Genomic DNA, 24,249 nt, shown 5'->3' on the forward strand with positions numbered 1-24,249 from the left:
ATATAAATATTTTTACAAATAATTTCAAATTTTAAAATAATTTATAAGAATATTTTTCTTTTGTAAAAATAAACCAAATGGATTTTTTTCTTTTTGAATTTAAATTAAATATTTTGTGACTTTAAATTTAGAATTTTATTAAATAATTTACAAAAAATTATATTGTATTAAAGTAAAAATATTATTAAAATAGAATTAAAAATTAAAAAATTAATTAATTTGAAATTTTAATATTATATAAGTCAATATTTAAAAACAAAAAAAAATGTAATTAATAAAATTTGAAAATAAAATAAAAAAAAAAAGGCAAAACAAAGCAAAAATTTAATTATTATAAAATTGAAAAAAAATTATAAAAATAAAAAATAAAATATACAGCAATAACCAAAGCGTATTCTGAGTGTGTAATAAATTTAATTAAAAAAAAAAAAAACAAAAAATAAAATGAAAAATAAAAAATAATGGTATAATAAAAAAATATTGAAAAAAATAAGAAAAAATTAATTTAAAATTTTTGTTTTTTTGAACTATATTTTTATTTTATTTTTATTTTATTGAATAGAAGAATAGAAAAAATCAATTTGTGAAGTAAAAGAAAAAATAAAAAATTTTTTGTTTTATTATAAATTTATTTTTTTTTTTTTTACATTTTTTTCATATTATTTTAATTTAAATCAAAAAATAAAAAATTAAATAAAATTTAAATAAATGAAAATGATTAAAAAATAAAAATAAAAAAAAAAAAAACAATGAAAATGCAATGAAATAAAAATTTTTCTGTGTTGAAAACATAAAAAAGAAAATTTTTTTAATATTTTATAATTTAATTTAATATTTAATAGTCAAAGACACTGAAGACTACACTTTTATTGCGTCTGACTACTATAACATTATTATCCTTATGGTTGTCATGATATGATCCTTATGATATAAAATCTTATAATTTTGGCGTTAACACTAAATTTTCAAAAGAACTCATCAACCTGCAAATGCAAAAGCATTCATAGTAAATATGGGTTTTCGGGTTTTGGGTATAAGGAGGATTTTTGTTTATTCCGTTCTATTCCGTTCTAGAATAGTTCTTGTAGTACGTTCAAAAATTCACGCTACGTAAACTGAAAATATAGATCGTTCGGAAATTCAATCTGTAATAAAGAAATGTCAGTAATGTAGTGCAGACCTCTAGTTTAAATTTTGTCGCTGCCTCATGAAATCTCTTTTCTTTTTTTTTTTATATTTAAAGTTCAAAAAAATTTTAAATTTCAAAATGGTAGATTCAGATATTGAAGTAAGTTATTAAAGTAAGTTTTATAAGTCTTTAAATCTTGGTAAAATTTCCTTATTTTGTAGTGAATTGGTAGGCAAAAATTATTGGGATACAATTATCATAAATAATGTCATTTTCGGACCACTGAATATGTAGAAGTTTCAGAATTTGTAGACTTCGTAAACAAAAAAAAAAACTTGTTTAAAGTTTTTGCATACTGTTAACTTAGAAATTTGTAACTTAAGCATACAGTTAACTTAACAACATTGCGACTTAGAAATTTTCGTTCTAATGTAGAACATTTAGCGGGGAGCGTGCATAAGCGAAAATCCCAACATTTTTAAATATGCTATTTTAATCCCTCCTTCAAACGCTACCTAGTTTATATAGCGTACTATTCCAAAAATTTTGATATTAGAATATATTATTAAAGAAAATTGGTTATCTATTCTTATAAATTTATTTTTAAATTTTTTATTATAGTGAAAAATTTAATTTTCACTATATGATTTTGGTATATAGCTAGTCTGTTCTTTTTGAAAAGCTTTGTCTATATATTTTAGATAAAAAGTTAAATATTGTTACAAATTAGTTGTTGGATCATCCCATAGTAAATTGAGAATTTAATAGTTCAATAAATTCATTACATTAAAAATCGAAAATCTTGGTCTTAATATTATTGCAATGATTCTATTACGAAATTCTATACAATTTAAATAATCTAGTTAAATCGTACTAACTCCTAAATATATGTTGTTTTTATGAAAAATAATTTAATTCATTTAAAATAAACTTAAATATATTATTTTGCATATGTTTAGGATGAACAATGTAGGCATTTATTTTATTTTAATTATATTTTAATATTTCGAATACAAAAGGTTTTACACTTGACTAAAAATTATAATTTCGAAAAAAAAAAAAAAAATCGCTAGGTTTTCGTAATCAGCTGATATAATTGAGGTTAGGTTAAATGAAAACCCACCAATGTTTACATTTTACTATAATTTCAAACACAAAGTTCTTGTTATTTAAAATATCAAAATATGATTCTAAAAAAAATATTTATTTTAAATAAATTTCAAATAAATTCTTTAATATTCTATACAAATTCAATATTTCAGTGTAATTTAAATGGAATTGTGTTAAATCGAAGATGTTTACATTTAAATTTTATGAATAAATCAAAACTATATCTAGATCGTGAAAATCAATATGCTCATGAAATTTTAAAAAATATTGAACAATATAATGTTTATAAAACACCATCTTTAGAAAATATCAATAAATCTGATTGTATTGATGATATTTTAAAGAATAATACAGAAAAAACATCAAGTCAAGTATTTGAAGAATTTAAAACTATTGTAAAATATTGCAAAGATAACAATGTTTGTATATCTGATGATAAATTTGATGAATTTATTGATACATTTACAGAAAAATGCCATTATTTTACTGATGAAGAATTAATTGAAAGTTTAAATTATATGGCATTTTTGCCCGCAACTCCATTTATTTATTATAAAAATTTTATGGAATTATGGTTAGCATTAGATGAAGCAACATGTGCTCGCTTAGAAAAATGGGATCTAAATAAAGTTCTATATGTATGTGAATGTTGGTATTCATTTAGTATGGCTAGAAAAAGTGAATTTGTTTGGTTAAGTTTAAGGAAATTTGGTCGAAAAATTAAAAAATTAAGTAAAATTGAAATGGTACATTCATTATTCTTTTGTAATTTAGTAAGAAAACCATTAATTGAGATGTTTGATTATGAAATAGCATGGAAAAAACATTTTAATGAAATGACTATTGAAGAGATAAGTATTATGTCGATGGGATTTTTTAAAACTAAAACTAAAATTCGTAGTCCAGAATTGGCTGATAAAATATACGAGCGCTTAATAAATGAATTAGAAAATGTAATCAATAAACCTATTTGTTTGGTTAATATTTTAAAAATTCTAAGATATTCATCAGGAATTCCACAAAGAGACATTATGAATCATTTATTAGAAAAACTTTGTCCATTCATCGATAATTTTCAATTAGTAACTTGTTTACATATCGCTTTATTAGGCTGCGATATGCAACAGTGTCATGATAAATGTATTGAATTAATAATGAATCGATTCAACAGAGATATCACAGAAGCTAGATTGAAGGATTTGGAACGAATAACACATGCTATGTCATTATATAACATATCAGATAGTAGCGGCGTTAAAAATGAACTTTGTCAAAAAATTATGGAAGAAATACCAAAAAGAATTAATGAAATTGTTTTGCATCCACAATGTTTTGCTGCTTGTTTGCATTACATGACTTTATGTGGTCATCATAATGAAGATTTTATAAATATAGTCCTGGATCAAAGATATATGAGACATGCTTACGGTAGGAATTTAATGCTTGGCCGTGAAGTATTTTGTTTAGATTCCTTTACTAGAATTAATTTGGCTGGAAAATACAAGTAAATAATTGAACTTACATGTTATATTATCATTCCAATATTTTATTTAGCTACATATTTTTTTCTTAATATTTTAGTGGTACTCAATTGACTGATAAGAACCGTGCAACAATGGGAAAATTATTGACAAATTACATCCCCGAAAAAAATTCAAAATATAAATTAAACCAAACGGATAAGATTCTGTTAGAGGTTAAAGATTCCTGTCAGAAAATATTTAAATTCTGTTCTATTAAACATATTCTTCCACATTTTCAACGACCCGATATTGTACTATGTTATGACAAGTCAAAAAAAGAAGCCATCAATTTAGAAGATAGTTCTATAGAGGATTACACTGGTATAATTCTAACTAGAGAAAATATGTTTAATGATGGCATAGAAAAAGAAAATATCACAACAATAGCAATAGTAATAGCAGGCTGGAATAATTATGTTAGAGGATTTGAAAGATATACTGGTATAATGGAGATGAAATTAAAACAGCTACAACTTTTAAACCATAAATACGTAGTTGTAAGTAGAAAATATTTTAAAATATGATAAGTTAAGCCGAAATTTAAGATAAAAAAAATGTATTTTAGATACCCTGGCATGAATGGAAAGATCTTCAGGGTAGAGATGATAGAGAGAGATATTTAAAAAGAAAATTAATACCTCTAACAGAGCTTTCAAAATAGCAGTAATATACATAATTTACAAATAAATACTTTTATTGTATTTAAGTAGAATATCCTAATAATATTTTATACAAAAATTTCAATTTTTCTAACTAATTTTGAAACAATATATTATTTGAAGGTACATATTATTATTTAAAATTTTAAAAAAATGCTACTTTGGAAATGTTGTTTCAATGAATTTCTTTGTATATTCATAAACTAAGAATAATGTTGCAGTAGCAGGTATTGTTCTTAAAACTGTTGGCAGTAATCCATTGTATAAAGCTAATACACCCTCACTACGTACAATACTTAATCCCATAGGTATCATACCAACTTTTAAACTATGAATTTGTATACGGCTTTTTATGACATCAGCAGGAAATATTGCTATCCATAATGCGATACCACCAACGGCTCCAGATATCATAGTTTTTAAAGGACCAATATCATTCTTCGTTTGATCAGGCCTAAAAATTTTTAATGTTATTTCATTTGATATTTTGATATTATAATATAAGTAAATTTTTTGTACTTTCTAAATAATTCGCGACAGCCTTCATATCCTCCAAAAAAGAAAAAATATCCAGGCATCTCTCTAGCAAATGTTGGTATTAATCCACGATAAAATCCCGCAATACCTATAAACAAAAAATCAAAACAAAAAGTTATATTAACGCGAAATTGCTATAAAATGATTTTATTATTCGCAAAATGATTAATTTTTTAATTATCATTATTTTGTAAATTACGTATTTCTAAACTATAAATAAAGTTATCTACATGTTATTTTATGTTATTACCTTCTGCTTTGTAAATTTGTTTTGCTAAAAAAAGTGGTGATATATGATTTGTGCCCCCCATCTAAAACGTAACAATAGATAAGCTTAATGACGTTCGGATTAATAATAATGTTAAAAGTTTATAAATAAAAAAAAACAAGTTTTTTACCTCATGCAAAGCTTGTAATTTACATTTGACTAATTCTGTTGGACATAATGTAAATGTTGAGAAGAATGCTGCTAGGAATCCGGATAATGCGTTTCCAAGTGTATTTAATTGTTTTGGATCTTCATAACCCAAAGTTTTAGTAACAATTTTTTGGCATCCTCCATATGCCGCAAAAAGAACCGAATTTTCAGCTACATTCGCTATTACAGCAGGTAAAGTTCCAGCGTATAAACCATGATATATTCCATCATTTTTGAATGTTTGTATCATGCAGTTAACCATTCCACGATAAAGTTCTGGAAAAGCTTGCATTTTTACTTTTACAGTATCAAGTGGTTGCGAAACATAAACAGAGCATACACCACCCAATGAACCTGCCAAAAAATCTGTTAATCCATCTCTAAATGTATGATCTTTTAGATGGCTTTCTATCTGAATAAGTTGTAATTCTGGATCCATTTCATTTGTTTTCAATTAAAATATTATTTATTTGATTTTCTTTTAAAATTAATAAAAATTTCAAGTCAAAGCTTTTTAGTCAACTAATTATGTTATAATTTAGAAACTTGAAGCATTCTGTTAACCAACTTTCTGATAACAAACCTCTTATCTGTAATAGAATTTGTCCTGATAAGAATTATTATTTGACATAGAATAGATTGTTCTAATTACACTTTTATCTGTTAAAATAAAATGACATTTAATCTAATGAATTTTAAATTTTTGAATATTAACTAAATTATTCTTCCAAAGAGAATTTTGCAATAATTTTTAATGACGAAATAAATTCAAATAAATTGTAATGTAAAATGTAAATAAATAGCACACCGGAATTATTTTGACACTAAAGTCAAATGTCAAATAAAATGAAAATAAAAACATTTGGTTATAGGGATGGGTCGATAAATAAAATTAAAAAAAAATCGATTCAATTTAAGAGAAAGAAAAAAATTTTGCAAACATCAACAAGAGCGATTTTTTGCAGCGAAATATCAAAATTCATGTAGAATATACAAATTTAAAATTACCGTCTTGAATTTAATCCCCAGTGTTTAAATAGCCTAAATTTTACCATTAGCAGTTTTTTTTGACATCATCTGCTTTCATGTGTGTGTAACATTATATTTAAAAGACTAAACAGTTGAATTTGCTATTCGTTTCGCTCTTGTTCTTTGGTTCAAATATTAGTTTTAATCTATTATTTTGATCACTATCAAAAAAATTTTTGTTACTTTATCATTAGTTTAAATTACATTTCCCTCAAAATTATTAGCATTTCCAGCATTCCTTAAATTACTTTAGATTCTTTTCACAGAAACTTTCATTTTCATAAAATAATAACAGACCCCTTAAAAAGAACATGTACTTGTTGTCATAATAACAATTTCTATTCGTGAATTTTGACATTAATTCACTCCATTATGATAACACATAATGTACATACCTATTTATGTATAAATTATGGTAATAAATAGCCATATGCATGTACAATTTTAGCGAATTCGCCAAAAAAAAAATAAATCATTCTCCTTGTGAATCATAAAAACCCAAACACATCAAAGCATTAAATTTGTTAACATTTAACATAACATTTTTTTGACAGTGCCATTTAATTGCTACATTGTTGTGCCATTTAATTGTTTTCATCCTAAAATTATGCTCTTTTTACGGTAATAGTGTAATTAAACATTTTTAAGAATTTAAAATGCAATTTGTTTTTTTTTTATTTGAATAATTTTATTTTTGTTTCTTTTGTAGTTTTTTTTTTTGTCCTTTTTTTTTTATTAAATATAAATATTATATAAGTTTTATGTTTATATTATACTTTGTATAGTTAATAATTATACAATTATGATTATAATATTATAATAATGACCTTAATATTATATTCATGGTAATATTTTTTTTTTCTTTCACTTTTTTTTTGTTTTTCTTTTTGAAATTTTTTAATATTTCTGTTAAATTGTTTTGTTCATATTTTTTTTATAATTATATATATATATATATTTATATATTAAATTAAATATAATTTAATTATTTTATACTGTTTACAGTAAATGAAATATTTTATATAATTATATTATGATATTATTTAATTAAAAAAAAAAATGTATGCATTTTTTTTTGTTGTTTTTACAAATTAAATTTGAATAAATTTTTAATTTAAAAAGAAACATAGGTTTTTGTAATATTATATATAATAAGTTAATACAATAATCAAATATATTTTACAGAGAGTTATAATTAAATTATAATTATTTTTCTGTATATAATATTCAAATAGTTGTTATACGTATAATAATAATTATTATAAATAAATTTTTCATAGTTTTGTTTTTTTTTTTTCTTTTTCTTGCTTTAATAATAAAGTATAGCACAATTAATTTAATTAATTAATTTTATTTAATAAAAACTAATTATTTATTTATGAATAGGTAACATATTATATGATTAAATTAAAATTTTAAATAGCAATAAAATATTATTAAACATATTTTTTTTTCTCATAATTATTTTTATAGATATTTAATGATCATTTGTGTATTTTGAGATTTTGAACGCATCACCGATTTGCGTTGCTTTTAAAATCGCTATATTATAAAATCGATTTTTTGTTTAGTTGTTCTTAATTATTTTTTCTTTTATGAATTAAAGTTTCTGTTTTTTAATATTTTATAATTAAAAATTAATTTATGGGCGAATTCATTTCATTTTTAATATTTTTGTTTCTTTTTTTGTTTTAATATAGATTTCATTTTTTTTTCTCAGAAAGTACATTAATAATCTTTTTGTTTGCGTTTTGTTATTTGTTTTTGTTATATAATATAAACATATTATTATTACAATTATATATATATATATATATATATATATAATACTTAATTAATATATTTTTGTTTTTCACTACAATTTAATAAAATTAATTATAATAAAAGGAATAATGTATATATTCATTTTTTGTTTGTTTTTTTTAAATTATTATACAATTTTTATTAAATAATTAAATTCATTTTCTTTTTTTTTTTGTTTTTGATCTTATTTTTTGGTTGTTTTATTTTATTATAAACATTATATTTTCATTTTATATTGTAGATATTTTGGTCAATCGATGTATTTAATTTTAATTATTATATTATTATATTGAATTATAAAAATTGTTATACATAATAATGGAAAATTAATATAAATAGAATAAAAGTTAAAAATATATTATAAATATAGATGTAGAAAAATTATAATAAAAAGAAATATAATTAAAAAAATATTGTTTGTAAAATTAAAAATATTTTAAATAAATTTGAAATTTTGCTTTTTTTACATAATGAAAACATAAGTTTTTTAAATTCAGTTTTTTAGTTTTTCTTTTTACTTTTCATAAAATTGATATGTTAATGTATATATAAGTAGTTAAAAATTTTGTAAGCCGTAAGAATTCGATTTTTAATTTATATTTTTTTAAATACATATTTTACTATAATAATTTTAAAAATTTATATTAATTTTTAGAAGTTTTTCTTTTTTTTTTTTTTTGTGTATAATAGCTTCCGTTTTTTAAATTATATTAATTATGAGTTAAAAAACCCAAGTTGTTTTTAAAAATGGAGATCATTTATAAATATCCAGCTGATTGACTCAGCAATTCAATTTGAAGAGAGAAAGAAGAAGGAGATAAATAAAGAAGAAGGAAATGAATAAAGAAGAGAATAAAATAGAGCGAAGAATTTGTATTGAACGTATTTGTGTTGTATTTTTAAAAATGTATTATAAAAATTTATTTTAAATTAATTAAAAAAAATTATATTGTAAAACTAATTTAATGTTGATTGAATTACAAATTGTATCATTTAGTTTGAAACGATCAAGCATATTTGATTTGAAAACAACCAATTCAATCAAACTAAATTGTATGAAAAAAAATAGAATTTTGTCCTATTTGTCATTCCAATTTTTTGACAGCTGAAACAAAAAATGAATAGTACTAAAATTTTAGATGTGTCGTAAGTGTGATCAGCAGATGTTTTTTTTTTTCAATTAGAATATTGAAAAAAAAATAAATAAGTGAAAGAAAATTTGATCAAATCAATTTTGATTTACAAACATTAATTCGGTTAGTTGTATGTTTTAGTTGTCCAATTTTGTTTGATTTGTAAACGCTGCCATTCATATTCTATTATTACAATTTATTAACATAAAAATTTTATTTTACAGAGTAAAATTATTAAAGTAAGATATTTGTAATTGATATTTGAAATACCAAATATAATTGATTTTATAAGGAATAGTTACATAATTTCAGAATTAGAAATTTTATATAATACGTAACGTATGCCTATAAATAGATTTGATTTTTAATGAAATACAAATTATAAAAATGTGAATTTATAGAATTATTATTAGTTCTTTTGAAAATAAAAACATTTAATTGAATTTTTGCTGACAAAAGACATGTCGTGGGCTATAATTGATGTGACCCGTCAATTGAGTTTGAACAGTTCGTATAGTTTAATGCAGAGAAAATTGACGAAAACCCGTCAAGGAGTACTTTAAAAGTGTTAATAATTAATATGTATAATATGTGTTAGGAATTACTGTATCAAAATTATAGAAAATAAAATTTAACTGTTTAATAAATTACACAAATTAGTAAATTAAAAAACTTCTAAAAATTTCTACAAATTTTTAAAATTAAAAATATATAGACCTAAAATTTTGTTTATTTTTTGTTTTATATTTTTTCTTAGCTTCTTTCAACTAAATTTATAATATATGTTCTTTTTTTTTTTTAATAATAATAATTAAATACAATTTATTGTTTGTTAATTAATTAATTAATAAATTTATATTTTAATAAATCTTTTATATAATAATAATAATAATTATTAAATTAAATAAAATTTTACATATTTTTTTTTTTTGTATAATATTTTAAAATGAAAAAAATTTTGTTCGGTTGTTTTTTATTTTAAATATCAAGTTTTTGATTTTTAATGTGCCAACTAAATATTATTTACTGATTTTATATTAATGAACATATAGCATATAAATATATACGTATACATATTATGTTACATACATATACATATATATATATATGTTTGTGAATATGTAATTTATATAATGTACAATAATAATAATATTTAGATGAATAGAAAGTTATACATTATAATTTTTAATGAACATTTTTTTATATGCAAATTATGAAAACATTTTTTTTTTTTATAATTATTATAATTATTATATATGTATATTTGTATATAATATATATGTATATCGTATTTATTATTTATTTTTTTTTTATTTTTTTTTTTTGGTTTTGTATATAAGATTATTTTTTTTTTTCTGTTTTTGTATCTAAATCTACAAATATTCAAAATATGAGTATACAATGTTTTTTTTTTTAATTTTTTTTTGTTTTCTTTTATTTTTTAATTATTTTTTTGTTCATTTGGGTTTTTCTAAATTTGAAATTTTTGTACTTGTTTTATTTCTTTTTCATATTTTTTGTCTTTTTTTTTTTTAAATATTTTTATTTATTAATTAATTAAATTTTATTTTTATTTTGTGTTTGGTTTTCTATGAAAATGAGAGATTTGTAGATTTTGTTTGTTTTTGTTTTTCATTTTATCTTATATTTTTTGTATTATAATTATTTTTTATTTAATAATAATTATTGTTTGTTTTTATTTGTTCTTATAATATTTTTGTTTTGTTTAAAAATTTATATGAAATGTATTTTTTGTTGTTTTTTATTTGTATTGGTTTTTTTTTCTCTTTTTTTTTTTATTTTATTAAATGGCTTAAATTGTTTGTTTACTTATTATTTTTATAATTATATGAAATCCTTTAACCGTTGGGTCTTTTGGCACATATGTTTGTTTTGTGTTTTTTTTTTTTTTATTTTATAATTTTTAATTGTTTACATTTTGTTTTTTCATATTATTTACCATTCTTTTCTTTATCGTATTTCTTATTGGTTTGTTAATAATTACAATATACTACATACTTGTATATTATTTGTAATATCTAAAAATTTTTTTAAAATTAAATGTTGTTTTTATTTTCACTTACATTTTTTTTTGTGTAATAATATTTTATTATGCAATTATATTTATGTATAAATTATGTATGTATATATATAATTTTTTAACTTTATATATAATTTTTATACATTACATTTGTTTTCATTTCTTTCGAGTTATACACGAAATTCTTTTAATTTTATTAAATTTTTATTTGTTATTTTATGTTAAGAATTTTATTTTAAGTTTTTCTGTGTATTAAAATTTAACATAAAATTACATAAAAAATATTATTTATTTATTTGTTTTTATTTTGTTGGCGTTTATTGTTTAATTTGTGAACCTGTTTCGTTTATATTAATTTTATTATTTTAAAACAATTTCATAATTCGCTTGTTTTCAATATTTTTATCTTTACATAAGCATTTATTATATAGTTAAGAATTTTTATATAGAGCTCCAGAAAGATTTTAAAGTTTGAAAATAATAAGTATCAGATTTTTAAGTTGATAAGTTGACAAGGCTTGTATAATTTTTTTATTAAACCAAAATTCCTATTGAAAAGAAATATTTTAATTAAATTTTTTGAATTCCTGAATTTTGGAAAATTTATAAAAATGAGATTACAATTTAAAGTTCTAGATGTATAGGAGAAAATTCTTGGTTTAAATATATTCTGCCATCGGGAATTGTTGGCAGAATACCGCATCGATACACAATTCAGCAATTGGAATTTAATATTGGCATGAATTCAGCATTATTGCGATTAAGACCTCAGAGATAATTATTATTAAAATTTTGAATATTATAATAAATAAAAGCAATCTAAAATTTATTATTTTATTTTGATTCAAAATGCAATCAAATTTATTATTTGAGAATAAGTTCTAATAGACTCCAGGTATATTAGTTATTTATAGGATACGTATAGAAGAAAATTAAATTATTAGTTTAATAAAATTAAATTTAAATATAAGGAATATTTTGTTCAGAACATAAAAAAAATCAATTTTTTTTTTAAATTTTTACTCAAAGGGTGTAAAATTTACGAATTATGAAAATTAAATTGAATTTTATTTGAAACAATATAGTAGAAATTTATAAATTATATAAGAAATTCTTCGATTATAGGAAGAAATTTTAAATTTCAATAAAATTATTTTAATTCACTTTGATACTTATTAGAAAAAAACTCTTAATCTTAATTTGAGCATTTAAGCACCCGTCTTCCTCATTTATACATTTTTGTAAAAGCTGTTTCTTATTATTAGTATCAGTATGTTTGTGTGTGTATTTATAAGGATTAAAAATAACTTAAATTATAATTTATTACATTAATATGATTTACTTTTTTTTTTGTGTTTGTTAGCGAGGAATTATAGAAATATTTTATATTATATAATATAAGCGTAGAAATTAAAAAAAAATTCTAAAAATTATTTTGATTTTTATTTAAATATTTTATGTATGTAAGTATATGTATAATAATTATATGTATTATATAGAATTTATATAAGAGAAAACAAAAACAAAAAAAAAAAGAGAAGAAAAAATTCACATCCATTTTGTTTCATTTTTTTTTATATAATTGTTGCGTTTGCTTTACATTACATACATAATTATTTATATAATATAGTTTGTGGGTTGTAATAACCGAAAGTGATAAAAATATTAAACGTAATTATTAATTGTTATAATGAAAATTATAAAATTAAATAACATTTAAAAATATGTATGAAATATTTGTAATGATATTTGTTTTTATTCAAATATAAAAATCAAACGGAAATAATCCCGGAAGACATTTGATTACAATTAAAAGAATAAATAAAAATTTAAAAATTATTTGAAATGTAAAATAAGTGCCAAGGTAGTAGTAAATTTTTTATATTATCAAGAAATTAATGTATTCCTACTAGAAAATATTAAATTCACGCTTTTCTACAATTTAATACAGAAGTATAATTTATAAATTGTAAGCTTTAACATATGAATAAGAAAAAAACTCTTTAATAAATAAATATTTTTTAAACAGGTTTAAACTATTAACATTTTTACATATATTTATATATATTAGATACGTTGATTAAATGTGATTGGATTTGATAAAAAATAAATAACTAAAAACTTAAAAAAAAAATTATTTTTTATTCTGTAATTTTTTTTTTTTTAATAGTACGCTGGGAATGGGTGATAATTTGATGGATTAGGTGTATGATGATTTGATGATGGTAAAACTGGTCTAACAGATGGATGATAATTTCCAGATGCAACTTGATGATATGCACCAAAACCACGTGCCATATGACGATTTTGTGCAACAGCAGCTGTTTCACCTAAAAGTCTTGATTGATCAGACCCTAATAGTCTATTATTTTGTTCCATTAATAAATGGGCGGTGGGATCGACTAATAAACGATGCTGATCAGCATTTGATGCTGCTAATAAACGATGTTGTTCTGCTGTCGATAATAATCTATGATGTTGTTCTAATGTTTCACGGCTATTATGTTGAATTTGTGATGAAAGAAATGATCTATTATTACCGACACCCATATTTGTATTTGGTGTCAAATCTAATGATACCATACGTAACATATCATGATGTGGATGACTATAAGGTAAAGACGGTGGTGGTGTTACAACATAATTAGCTGTTCTACTTAAATCAACAGATGTTGCTTGATCATGATCCTGATCATTCATTTGATCTGGTATCATATTATGAATTGATTGATGTTGTTGCTGCTGTTGCATTGCCAATTGTTCTTGCTGATGTTGTTGCTGTTGTTGATGATGTTGTTGTTGTTGCTGTTGTTGTTGTTCACGTTCTGAAAGAATATCATAAATATGATGATGATATCGACCTAATCCTATATTTGAACTATTTGTAGACGGTAATTGAAAATTATGATGATAATTTGTTCCAACTTGATTTGATCTAGATGACATATCTAATCCTTGTAAATCTGATAAGTCATTTGAAGTATTATTTCGGAAATCTGTTACATCCATATCTTGATTATTACTATATTTTAGTCCTGAATTTGTCATACTTTCGTATTTAGAATACATTAAGTCCATTTGTGATTGAGTAAATTTCATTCGCATCTCTTCTTGACTAGCAGTACTAAAATAAAATTTATTTAACATTTTTGAATTGAATAATTTATACCAAGACTATTTACCTATTTTGCGCAATAATACTATTTTCTTCATCACTAGATAATTGGTTTTGTGCAGATAAATGAGCGCGTTCTTCATCCCGTTTTCTGCACATTTCATTGTTAAAGTCATACCTTGGAATTGCTGGTGAAGAAGCTGGTGATATTAATTCATGTTCTGGATAAACTCCAGTTGTTGATCCTGCAGCTGACCTGCGATTTTGAATGGAAGGCAAAGGTGATGATCCTGATATGTTATTGTTACTACCATTGCCACCACTGCCGGAGGTATTAACCGAATTAGGCCCATTTCCACTTGGACCACCAAACATGGAATAATCTCTGCCTGGTGATATTACTTGAGGTGAAGGAGGTGTTTGATGATGGTTTGAAAACCGATCTGAATCACTAATTTGTTGACCTCGTGGAGTTGATCCTGCATCAACATCTATGTCATTATTACTACTAGCATTATTTGTATTGTGATTGTTAGCATTAGGGGTTTGTGCATCCGGCGATATATTACAAGAGCTTAAATTATTTGTTGTTTGATTTTGATTATTATTTGTAAACATTGGCAATGGTGGTATTTGCATTGGGAAGTTATTTAAATTCTTCATCATCTTAATTTCATTTTCTAAACTTTCAATACTGCTAATATTGTTGACCGCATTACCAGAACCTCCATTATCAGGACCTTCATTCGCAAATCGATTTGCTTCTACTTCCATTTGTGCATTAATTTCATTATCCGTATCTAAGGCAGAGTCATTTGGACACTACAAGAAAGAATTATATGTATAAGCATAATCTTAGTTTACTGTTCGAACATAAAACAAAAAAATTATTACGTTACTTACTTTTAAACTTCCCTCACTTTCCATTATATTTCCAACAGAATTCAGTGCAGCTTCTACTAACATGCTTGCCGAAGTTGAAGCAGAACTTACAGCCCCCGTTAATCTTGAGTTTGCGTTATTGTAGAAAGAATTCATGAAAGACTGAGTGTGATTCATTGGGTTCATATGCATTTGTGTTTGTTGGTTATCATTAGTATTCGTATTGAAATGTGATAATTGAGCCGATGGATTATGGGAATCTACAACATCTAAGAATGAAGAATTTTCATCTTCTTCATGAGGCATTTGATGGTGTCCTTGTTGTTGTTGCTGTTGTTGTTGATGATGCTGCTGTTGTTGTTGCTGCTGTTGTTGTTGGTGCTGTTGTTGATGTTGTTGTTGATGATGATGAGGTAAATGATGTTGTTCAACATTATTTATTCCCATAAACCGTGCAATTAAATCACGATTAGGTAAAATTTTATTCGCTACATCTTCTACAGTTTCATTATCTAATAAACCACTAGCGTTAACGTTTCGCATAGCTTGGTGTAAGTTTAATTGTTGCTGTTGTTGTTGTGCGTGCCTTAAATCATCGTCACTTATCCATTTTTTACTACCTTTACTCACAACCAAATTTTGACAGGCGGCACTAGTCGAATCACGCGAATTTGTTGAACCACTACCCATTCCAATAGGTCCATGTCTATAATTATTGTCATTATCATCAGGAAGCTCAGGTGAATCGTGTAAATTTGAAGGTAATTTGTTTCCGTTATCAGTATCTAAATTATTTACAGATGAAACAACAGCTGCCGCCGCAGCAACTGCTGATGGTGTGGTACCTAAACGTTGTGCAGTTGTCGATAGGAAAGTTTCAACTAAACTTAATTGGGCATTTTGTTTTCTTCTAGCTTGTTCTAAACGATCATCTTCAGTTTCGCCACATTCATCTAATAGGCCGGCAACAACTGATTGATTTAACATTTGATTGGAATTAGATTGTTGTTGTAGCTGCTGCTGTTGTTGTTGCTGCTGTGGATTCTGTTGCTGTTGCTGTTGTTTATTTTGTGTTGGCTTATTTTTTCTATACTTTCGTTTTCGCTTTGGCGCTTCTACCGCACTATTACTAGAATCTTTATTACTTGGTTGTGGTGGCAGTTGTGGTGGCGGTGGTGGTGGTCCACTACCAAACATAGACGTTAATTTTGATGATAAAAGTGATAAATTGGTTTCATTGCGACATAAATCTTTTATTGATTTGCCAGATTTTTTCATTGTTTCAAATATATTATCATCTGAAAAGTCACTATCGTTATTACTATCAAGAATACTGGAACTAAGGCGGGAATTTTGATCTTCAAGACTCTTCCTTCTACGTCGTGGAGCTTGTTCTAAAAAACAATGTTATTGTATTATTTAATATTATTTTGGTTTTTACATTTTTTGAAGAATTTAATTTTCAGTTTTACCTAAGAAATCTACTTTCATTCCCCCAGAATATGCATCAAATGTATATGCAACACTTCTTTCAATTTTTGGCATTTGTTCTTGTGAATAGTTATGTACTTTTTTATAATGAAATTGAAGACACTGTTTTGTTGTAAATGCAGCCGTACATTCATTTTCAGCACATCTAAAAATAAATTTATAAAGTTTAATAAAACTTTTTTTAAATAAATATTTCAATTTATTGATTTGCTTACTTAAATGGACGAACTCCAGAATGTGTTAACATATGAATTTTTAAATTACTTCGATTTTGAAACAGTTTCTGACATCTTGGGCAGCTAACAACCGTTGAGTTCCGGCTATGAACCTCTTTATTGTGTCTCTGAAGAGCAGCTCGCGATCCTAGAAGTTTTGAACATAGTTTACATTGGAAATCTCTTAAAACATCAGCCATATCTATACATAGAAGGGAACAGTTTTATGTTTAGAGGAATAAATTCATGTTACTTTTTTGTTTTCTTTTTTTTTATGCGAATTTTTTTAATGAAAAAAAAAATAAAATAAAATTAATAAAAATATAATTTTAACTTGTGTGTTTTTTAAAAATGAAAATGTAAAACTCAAAAATTTCTAAATGGTTGTTTTGATTTAAAATAATGAAATTATTTTGTGTATAAACTATGAAAGATGGGTACAGGGGATTTAGAGAAAGTGAAATGATATACTCATGCTTCAACATCAATTATATTGTATATATATATATATATATATTAATTATACATTTATACATTAATTACTAAAGTAACAAAATAAATTATAAATGATTTAACGAAAAGTTATTCTAATTAATTTACAAATTATTGGAATTTGATTTGAGTGTCAACATTGAGAAAGAACAATAATTTTTTACAACATATATAAAATATTATTATATAACATTTATTTTAAAAATTTTTAAATATTTATTATAATTATATAGTTATTCTAACGTAAGTTCCGCATATTCGAGAAAATACGCAATCTTATCAATGAATCTTTGACAGAAGTTTTGAAATTTAATGGACTCTAAAGAGTAATTTTATCTCCAATAGGAAATTTTAGAGTTTTTTCTTAAATCAAATTTAATGGAGCAAATCAGCCAAATTGTATTCCTCATTGATTATTAAATCACCGTCAAATGTATACCGGGTTGAAATGCCCTACAATTATTATTATTAATTCTAAAATGCCGAAATATATTAAAAAAATTAATTTTAAATAAAACGTACTTGTAATTTTAAAATTTTGTGATAGGTTATGAATTACGGCATACTTTTATATCAGTAATCACAGCATGCAAAATCATTTAACTCTCATTATTATAAAAATTTAGTTAGCGCGTTGAAACAAATTATATTTCGACAAGACGACTACGGACTTTTGCTGTAAGCGATGGATAATATAAGGTAACTCCTATTTGTAACAATTCCCTTTCAAATAATCAATATTTTACAAATTAACAGTCAATAAATTTTTAAATAATAAAGGACATATTCTTTAAAATACAATGTCGTGCACGGTTTTGTTATAAGATAATCAAATAATTTTTAATAAATTTAATTACATTAAATTGCTTCATCATTTATTTTACATAATCTTAAATCCTTACCATAATCTAATAAATTAAATATCTTCTTGTAAATTTTTATTATTTCTATTATAAATTTCCTTTTTTCATTTTATATTATAAACTTCTTTTGCTCAATTCCTATAAATCCCCTTATACTTGTTGAGCAGGAACAATATTCATGACAATTAAATGTCATGATCGCAGCTGGTATATATACATGTACATATATATTTAACCAGTATACAATATAAAAGCAACAAAAAAAAAAAAAAACAAATACTACAATAATTTTTAATCCCAAACTTACCACTGTGCATTCTTTTAATATGAATTTTAAGTTTTTGAGGTTGACAAAATTTCTTTCCACAAAAATCACAAAGCGGTCGTGTTCGTTGTGGATTTGCACTACAACCATATGTTCGATGCATTTCCAAATAATTAAGACGAAGAAAAAATTTTGAACAAAACTGACATTGATATGCACCTCGACCATCGTGCATTTGGGCGGCATGCTTAACTAAATTTTCCTTACCCAATACTGCTTCACCACATATTTTACAATGATATTTTCTGATTGTTAAACTAAATGATGGATCATGGAAAACTGAACAATGTGTTCTATAATGTAATGGATGATCAAATTTAACGTTACAACCACCGCAATCTAAAAAAAAATAATAAGAGAATTAATAAATGAAAAGTTAACTGGTAATATTTGAGGTATTCCAAAATTTTTGATGAACAATACTTTCAGAAAGAACATGTATATATATTTTTTACATAAAAAAAAAATCTTATAGCTTTGCTGATGTCTCGCAACAATTTGAAATTTAAAAATTCTAATGGGTAAAATTTATTTTACCCAATGGGGTGAGATAAATAAAATTTGTTTTATCAAAGACATTGCGAATATACTTGCATGCGTAGTACTGGAGTGCATGTGGTATTAAAAAAGCAATTTAATTCATATTGGAGAGAGTAAAAATATTTACATTCTCAATTTTTAACTTAAAATCCGAGACTCTAACCATCTCTCTTTTGTTTTTAAATCATATTTCTTACGTATAAGTCTGGCTACACTTTTATTTCTAATTGTATACTTTAAAAGACTAAAATCCATTAATATAGAATAAAATTCCAATTATTGATATTATTAAAATTTGTTACTTTCATTTTTCAAAGCCAAAATTTGATTATTTATTAAGCAGTATGAAAAAGAAAAATAAAAAAAAAAGTAATTTGTCTTAAAAAATATTTACCCTTTAAAAGAAAATAAGAAGCAATTTTTGACCCTCCTAACGAAAGTTTTCATAGTGAATGACCCTTCAGCAATAGCTACTACACTTTCATTTTTCATTATCCTTTTTTTATAACATAATTAATGACTTTATTATAGAAAAAGTTATTCAGATTGAAAAATATTTAATCAATCGTTTCATTGTACGAATTCCGTCTATTGAGTTGGTAATAAAATTGCAATTTTTGTTTTCTATTCGAAAATTTTTAAAATTATAAAATTTTAGTGTGATATAAAATCTCAGACGATAACATTTTTAACAACTATTCTTTACTTTATGTTACTTTAAAAATTGTTTTAAACTTGTAAATTTTATAGTCTTGCAATATTTGTAAAGAGAAAGAGAACGTGTACATCTTTTTCGTTGTTTAAACAAATTTTCGATATAGGAACTTTTATGTACTTACTTGTTTTATCCCAGTGTTTTTTACGCCACGATGAATTACAATCATCACTCCAGTATAAAAGTTCACAGCCAATTGGTATTTCATTGGTGGTAACAAAATATGCTTTTCTATCTATCGAAACCAAATTAACATTACGTTCTTCATATTTTTTAGCAGGACGAATATATCTTAACCAATTTGAATATGTTGGATCATTTGCTGATATAAATTCTGATTTTGTTCCATCATGCGTTTCAAATACATATTTCATATTACAATCTTCTGAAATATCATTATTTTGAACAATTTTCCCTATTAATGGTCCTAATCTCATATGTTTTGGTAAATTAATTTTTGTATATATACCAATACAATTTGTTTCATTATTATTTCTATTTAAATTTTCATCACCATCATCATCAATACAATTATCATCATTCATATCATTATTTAAAATAGGCCTTAATTCAAATTGAGGTGGTAGTGATGCTTCAGCAAATATTGGTAATTTATTTGGTAAAATATTTTGTAATTCAGCTTTAATTTTATTTTTTAAACTACGATTATTTGCATTTTTACTATTATCTAAATCATCATCTTCATCATCATTATCATCGTCTTCGTCATCATCATCATCGGCACCATTTAAATCATTTGCTATTGCATCAAGATTATTTCTAGCTTCTTCAACAGCACGTTCATTCTCTTTTTTAACAATATACTCTTGAAAACCAATAGAATCAACAATAAAATCTTTACAAATTCTATATGGACATGTTTCAAATTCATGTGCTATTGTACAATCTCGACATGATTGTTTCAGTCTAATTGTATTAAATTTAATATCATCATTTAATTCTTCATCTTCACCTTCTTCTGGTTCATCTTCATCTATTTGATCATCATCATCATCTTCTTCATCATCTTCATCATCAATTTCAGTTGTACCGTTAGCAGCATTTGCAGCTGCTTTCATAGCTATGGCTTTCAATAATTCTTTATTATCTTCGGTTTCATTTATTCGACCGTTCAATGGTAATTTTGTACGTGATTTTTTCGTTTTTTGTGATTTTGAACGATCTCGTATTCTAAAACCATTATTATCAGTTCCATTATTAATATTTATTCCACCAGTAACACTTCCACCATTATCATTAATATTTTCATCATCATCTTCTTCATCATCTGATCTATTATAAACTTTATATTCTTTTGGTTTTTTAAGACATAAAGCTCCACGAAAACTACTATCATTATCCAATTCATTATTGGCAGTCTTCTGTTCTAATTCACTTTTAATTTTTTCTGCTATCCGACAATCTAAAACTTCTGGTAGATTTTCATCATTTATACTATGATTTGATAAATTTGATTTAGAATCTTGAACTGCAGTAGTACCACTTGTTGTATTATTATTATTATTGATAATATTATTGTTATTGGTGTTATTATTATGCTTTTTACTAGATTTTGTTACACCAAATTCTGAGAATTTTTTTGATTTAACGAAACCATTTAATGATGCATCTTGAAATTGAACACGTTTTTGTTTTTTCGATGCTGACGATGATCCCACTGATGAAACATTTTGTTGTGAAAAATCTATATTATCGGATGCAGAATGCTGAGATGTATCAAAATCTTTGGCACTTAAATTTGGTTCTAATTTAAAATTGGCAAATGGTTTTGATGGAAGGCTAAAATAGAATTAAAAAGAAAAATTGAAAATTAAATTAATTTCAAAAATTTAATGATTATTTTAAAGTAATGCTATGACTAATATAAGATTTAAATAAATTTCATTTGTGACCCAAATTTGAACAACTGAAGTGAGCAGATAACATAAGAAATATTGTGATTTTCCTATTTGAAATAGTAACATTGTGTTAGAATTCCTTCTTTTAATTCCAAACTCTTTGGAAATTCACGCAATTTAGCAAAAAGGGATTTTCCATGAAAATTAGGTTAATATCGTCATAAGTTTCGAATTTAAAAAAAGGTTTTATTCATTTTTATTAAAAATATGCCCATTAGTGCAATTAACTCCTCCAAATAATCAGATTTTTCTTAAATCATTCCATTTTTATGCATGAAATGTACAGAAACTCACATTTAATTTAAAAGTTTATTTGCCTTTCACTTATTTCTCTTCTATATCACCTGGTGTATTCTTATATTACCTTTAAAAAAAATTTCAAAGCCAAGACATTGATCATATACATGTTTACATATATACATTTATATTTTCAAATAGAAATGATAAGAGTTTATAAATTTTATAAGATACCAAATCATTATCATTATTCTTATCATCACTATTAAAACAAACAATCAATATTATTTATATACCATTTTTGATTATTTATACTAAGTTAAAATCTCACTTTAAGAATAAATATAACTGGTATTCATTCCACTTGCATAGAATAAAAATCGACCATATAGAATGTAGGAAAAACATGGGAAGAAAAAGAAATGGCAAGAACAAAAATATAATTAAAGTGGGAGAAAAGGATATGAAAAAAAAAAATTAGTCTCTCCATAAAACCAGAAAAGAAATGAAAAGAGGAGTAAACGAAAAGAAATACTAAAAGTTTACGCAAAAAATTATTTTTTCATTCAAAATACGACAATAACAACAACAAAAAACTAAAAAATAATACATGGAAGTAAAATTATTAAGGATTAAGGATTAAAAAGGAAAAAGAAAAAATTTGGGAATAAAAAAAAAAAACAAAAACAACAAAAATTTACTCCCTTTAATTTATTTTATTGCAAAAAATTTTGTTCACTTTTCTTTTCTTTAAGGATAACAAAACCGAATTGAAAAAGGTGCGTACATCCCTATCTAAAAAAAATATATGTATAACAGAAGAGCTAATAAAAAATCCTTTTTGCAAATATCAAATAGTAAAGAGATTGTTTTTCTTTTTCCCCAATTTTTTTTATTTTGTTTTCTTTTAAGAGAAACTTATAACAAAAGTCAAATTCAATATAATTCCAATATATCCTTGCAGTAAAAAAAAAAACAGAAAGCAGAAAAAAAGAATGCGAAAGAAGAAAACAGAAAATGAAGAAGAACAAGGTTCCTTTGTATTACGAAAAATTTTTTTTTTGCTTTTGTAAATTAGATACGATATGGATGTCTTATCCAGCAATATTTTTGCAATCCTTATATATTTTGTCTGTTATTTCAAAGTTTAGTCAAAGAGTTAAGTGTTATAAACTCATATATTTACTTTAAGTCAAAGAATAATCGCAACAATAGGAAGAATTTGGCTTAAATGTACAAATCTAAAGTTAACAGTTGGTATTTTTTTATAATAACGTGTGGAATATGCCTCTTTGCTTAGAGATTCCACTGTGTACCCTGGAATAGATATTTGCATGCCTATTTTATTCGTTTTCCGGTAGTTTACCCGATTTCTATGGATGTTTTGGAACATGTTACGAGTATATTTATTCAGTAAATACAATTTTTGAATAATTTTTAATTAGAAAGTAAGAACGACACATAGCCGAAATAACCCGAAATAGCCCGAAATGGTGGGTTTCATTCAAAACTAAGTATTAGAGAATTGAAAAATTTGTTAATTGAAACGAAATTGAAACGTGATCATATTTGAATTTCGAAAAACATTATGATAAACTTCCCAATTACAAATATCAGTAAATTAATGTAGTTTTCAAGCAGAAAATTGTGGGACGAACCAAAAATTCTAAAACTTTTAATATGCAAATATTTTTTTTTTTCTTATAAATATTTTTCTTCCATCTCTTGATTTAAAGATGGAAAAAAATTTATTATAAAAATAAAGAAAAAAAAAATAAATAATAAAAAAAAAATGGAAATAAAAAAAATTCTTGTCGACCATTATCCTTTTTTTTTTGGTTTTGTTTTTTTTTATCCTTTTAATTGATTTTTCTTTCCGTTTTCTTCAATTTTTCTCTATTTTTTTTTTTTGTTGAATGTACAGAGTCAGAATGGACTTGAAGCTTCTGTATTTTATGTAATTTTATAAAACTTATATACGTATGTACTCAGATTGTATGTTATATAACAATTTTTCAGTATATTTTAGCTCTATTATTTCAGGTTCTTGAATTCATAACATTCGTATTTATA

At 23.6% G+C, this 24,249-nt stretch overlaps 3 protein-coding genes across 4 annotated transcripts in view; 1 reads left to right on the forward strand and 2 right to left on the reverse strand.

The window, feature by feature from the left end:
• The first annotated feature begins 2,442 nt into the window (after positions 1-2,442).
• Positions 2,443-4,547, forward strand: LOC129605677 (uncharacterized). Its single transcript, XM_055515578.1, has 3 exons — positions 2,443-3,743; positions 3,821-4,259; positions 4,328-4,547. Exons 1-3 carry the CDS (start codon positions 2,443-2,445, stop codon positions 4,421-4,423), a joined length of 1,836 nt encoding a protein of 611 aa, XP_055371553.1. The 3' UTR covers positions 4,424-4,547.
• Positions 4,535-6,174, reverse strand: LOC129605365 (mitochondrial ornithine transporter 1). Its single transcript, XM_055515076.1, has 5 exons — positions 6,029-6,174; positions 5,357-5,966; positions 5,209-5,269; positions 4,941-5,046; positions 4,535-4,875 (listed from the first exon to the last, which is right to left on the reverse strand). The coding sequence occupies exons 2-5, from the start codon at positions 5,813-5,815 to the stop codon at positions 4,578-4,580; spliced, it is 924 nt and encodes a 307-aa protein (XP_055371051.1). The 5' UTR covers positions 5,816-5,966; positions 6,029-6,174; the 3' UTR covers positions 4,535-4,577.
• Positions 6,175-13,166: 6,992 nt separating this feature from the next.
• Positions 13,167-24,249, reverse strand: part of LOC129605319 (uncharacterized) — a 28,666-nt gene continuing 17,583 nt past the window's right edge. The window contains exons 2-8 of one of the 2 annotated variants that reach the window (XM_055515003.1): positions 20,145-21,820; positions 18,748-19,104; positions 17,086-17,233; positions 16,852-17,015; positions 15,401-16,773; positions 14,565-15,319; positions 13,167-14,506 (exon numbers count right to left, since the gene is read on the reverse strand). In XM_055515003.1, coding sequence (XP_055370978.1) covers positions 13,546-14,506; positions 14,565-15,319; positions 15,401-16,773; positions 16,852-17,015; positions 17,086-17,233; positions 18,748-19,104; positions 20,145-21,820 — 5,434 coding nt within the window. In that variant the 3' untranslated portion in view covers positions 13,167-13,545. Of the gene's footprint in view, positions 14,507-14,564; positions 15,320-15,400; positions 16,774-16,851; positions 17,016-17,085; positions 17,288-18,747; positions 19,105-20,144; positions 21,821-24,249 lie in introns of both variants that reach the window. The other variant, XM_055515002.1, reaches the window with a different exon arrangement.

This window comes from Condylostylus longicornis, unplaced genomic scaffold (genome assembly GCF_029603195.1).
Source record: "Condylostylus longicornis isolate FDR11 unplaced genomic scaffold, ASM2960319v2 ptg000013l, whole genome shotgun sequence".
Lineage (NCBI taxonomy): Eukaryota > Metazoa > Arthropoda > Insecta > Diptera > Dolichopodidae > Condylostylus > Condylostylus longicornis.

Excerpts from the sequence above, each read along its gene's own strand:
- LOC129605677 (XM_055515578.1), top strand. The coding sequence starts at position 2,443 with ATGAATAAATCAAAACTATATCTAGATCGTGAAAATCAATATGCTCAT. Across the intron at positions 3,744-3,820 it reads AATTTGGCTGGAAAATACAA|TGGTACTCAATTGACTGATA; the intron begins GTAAATAATTGA and ends TTAATATTTTAG. Across the intron at positions 4,260-4,327 it reads TAAACCATAAATACGTAGTT|ATACCCTGGCATGAATGGAA; the intron begins GTAAGTAGAAAA and ends AATGTATTTTAG.
- LOC129605365 (XM_055515076.1), bottom strand. The coding sequence starts at position 5,815 with ATGGATCCAGAATTACAACTTATTCAGATAGAAAGCCATCTAAAAGAT. Across the intron at positions 5,270-5,356 it reads AATTACAAGCTTTGCATGAG|ATGGGGGGCACAAATCATAT; the intron begins GTAAAAAACTTG and ends GTTACGTTTTAG. Across the intron at positions 5,047-5,208 it reads ACAAATTTACAAAGCAGAAG|GTATTGCGGGATTTTATCGT; the intron begins GTAATAACATAA and ends TTTTGTTTATAG.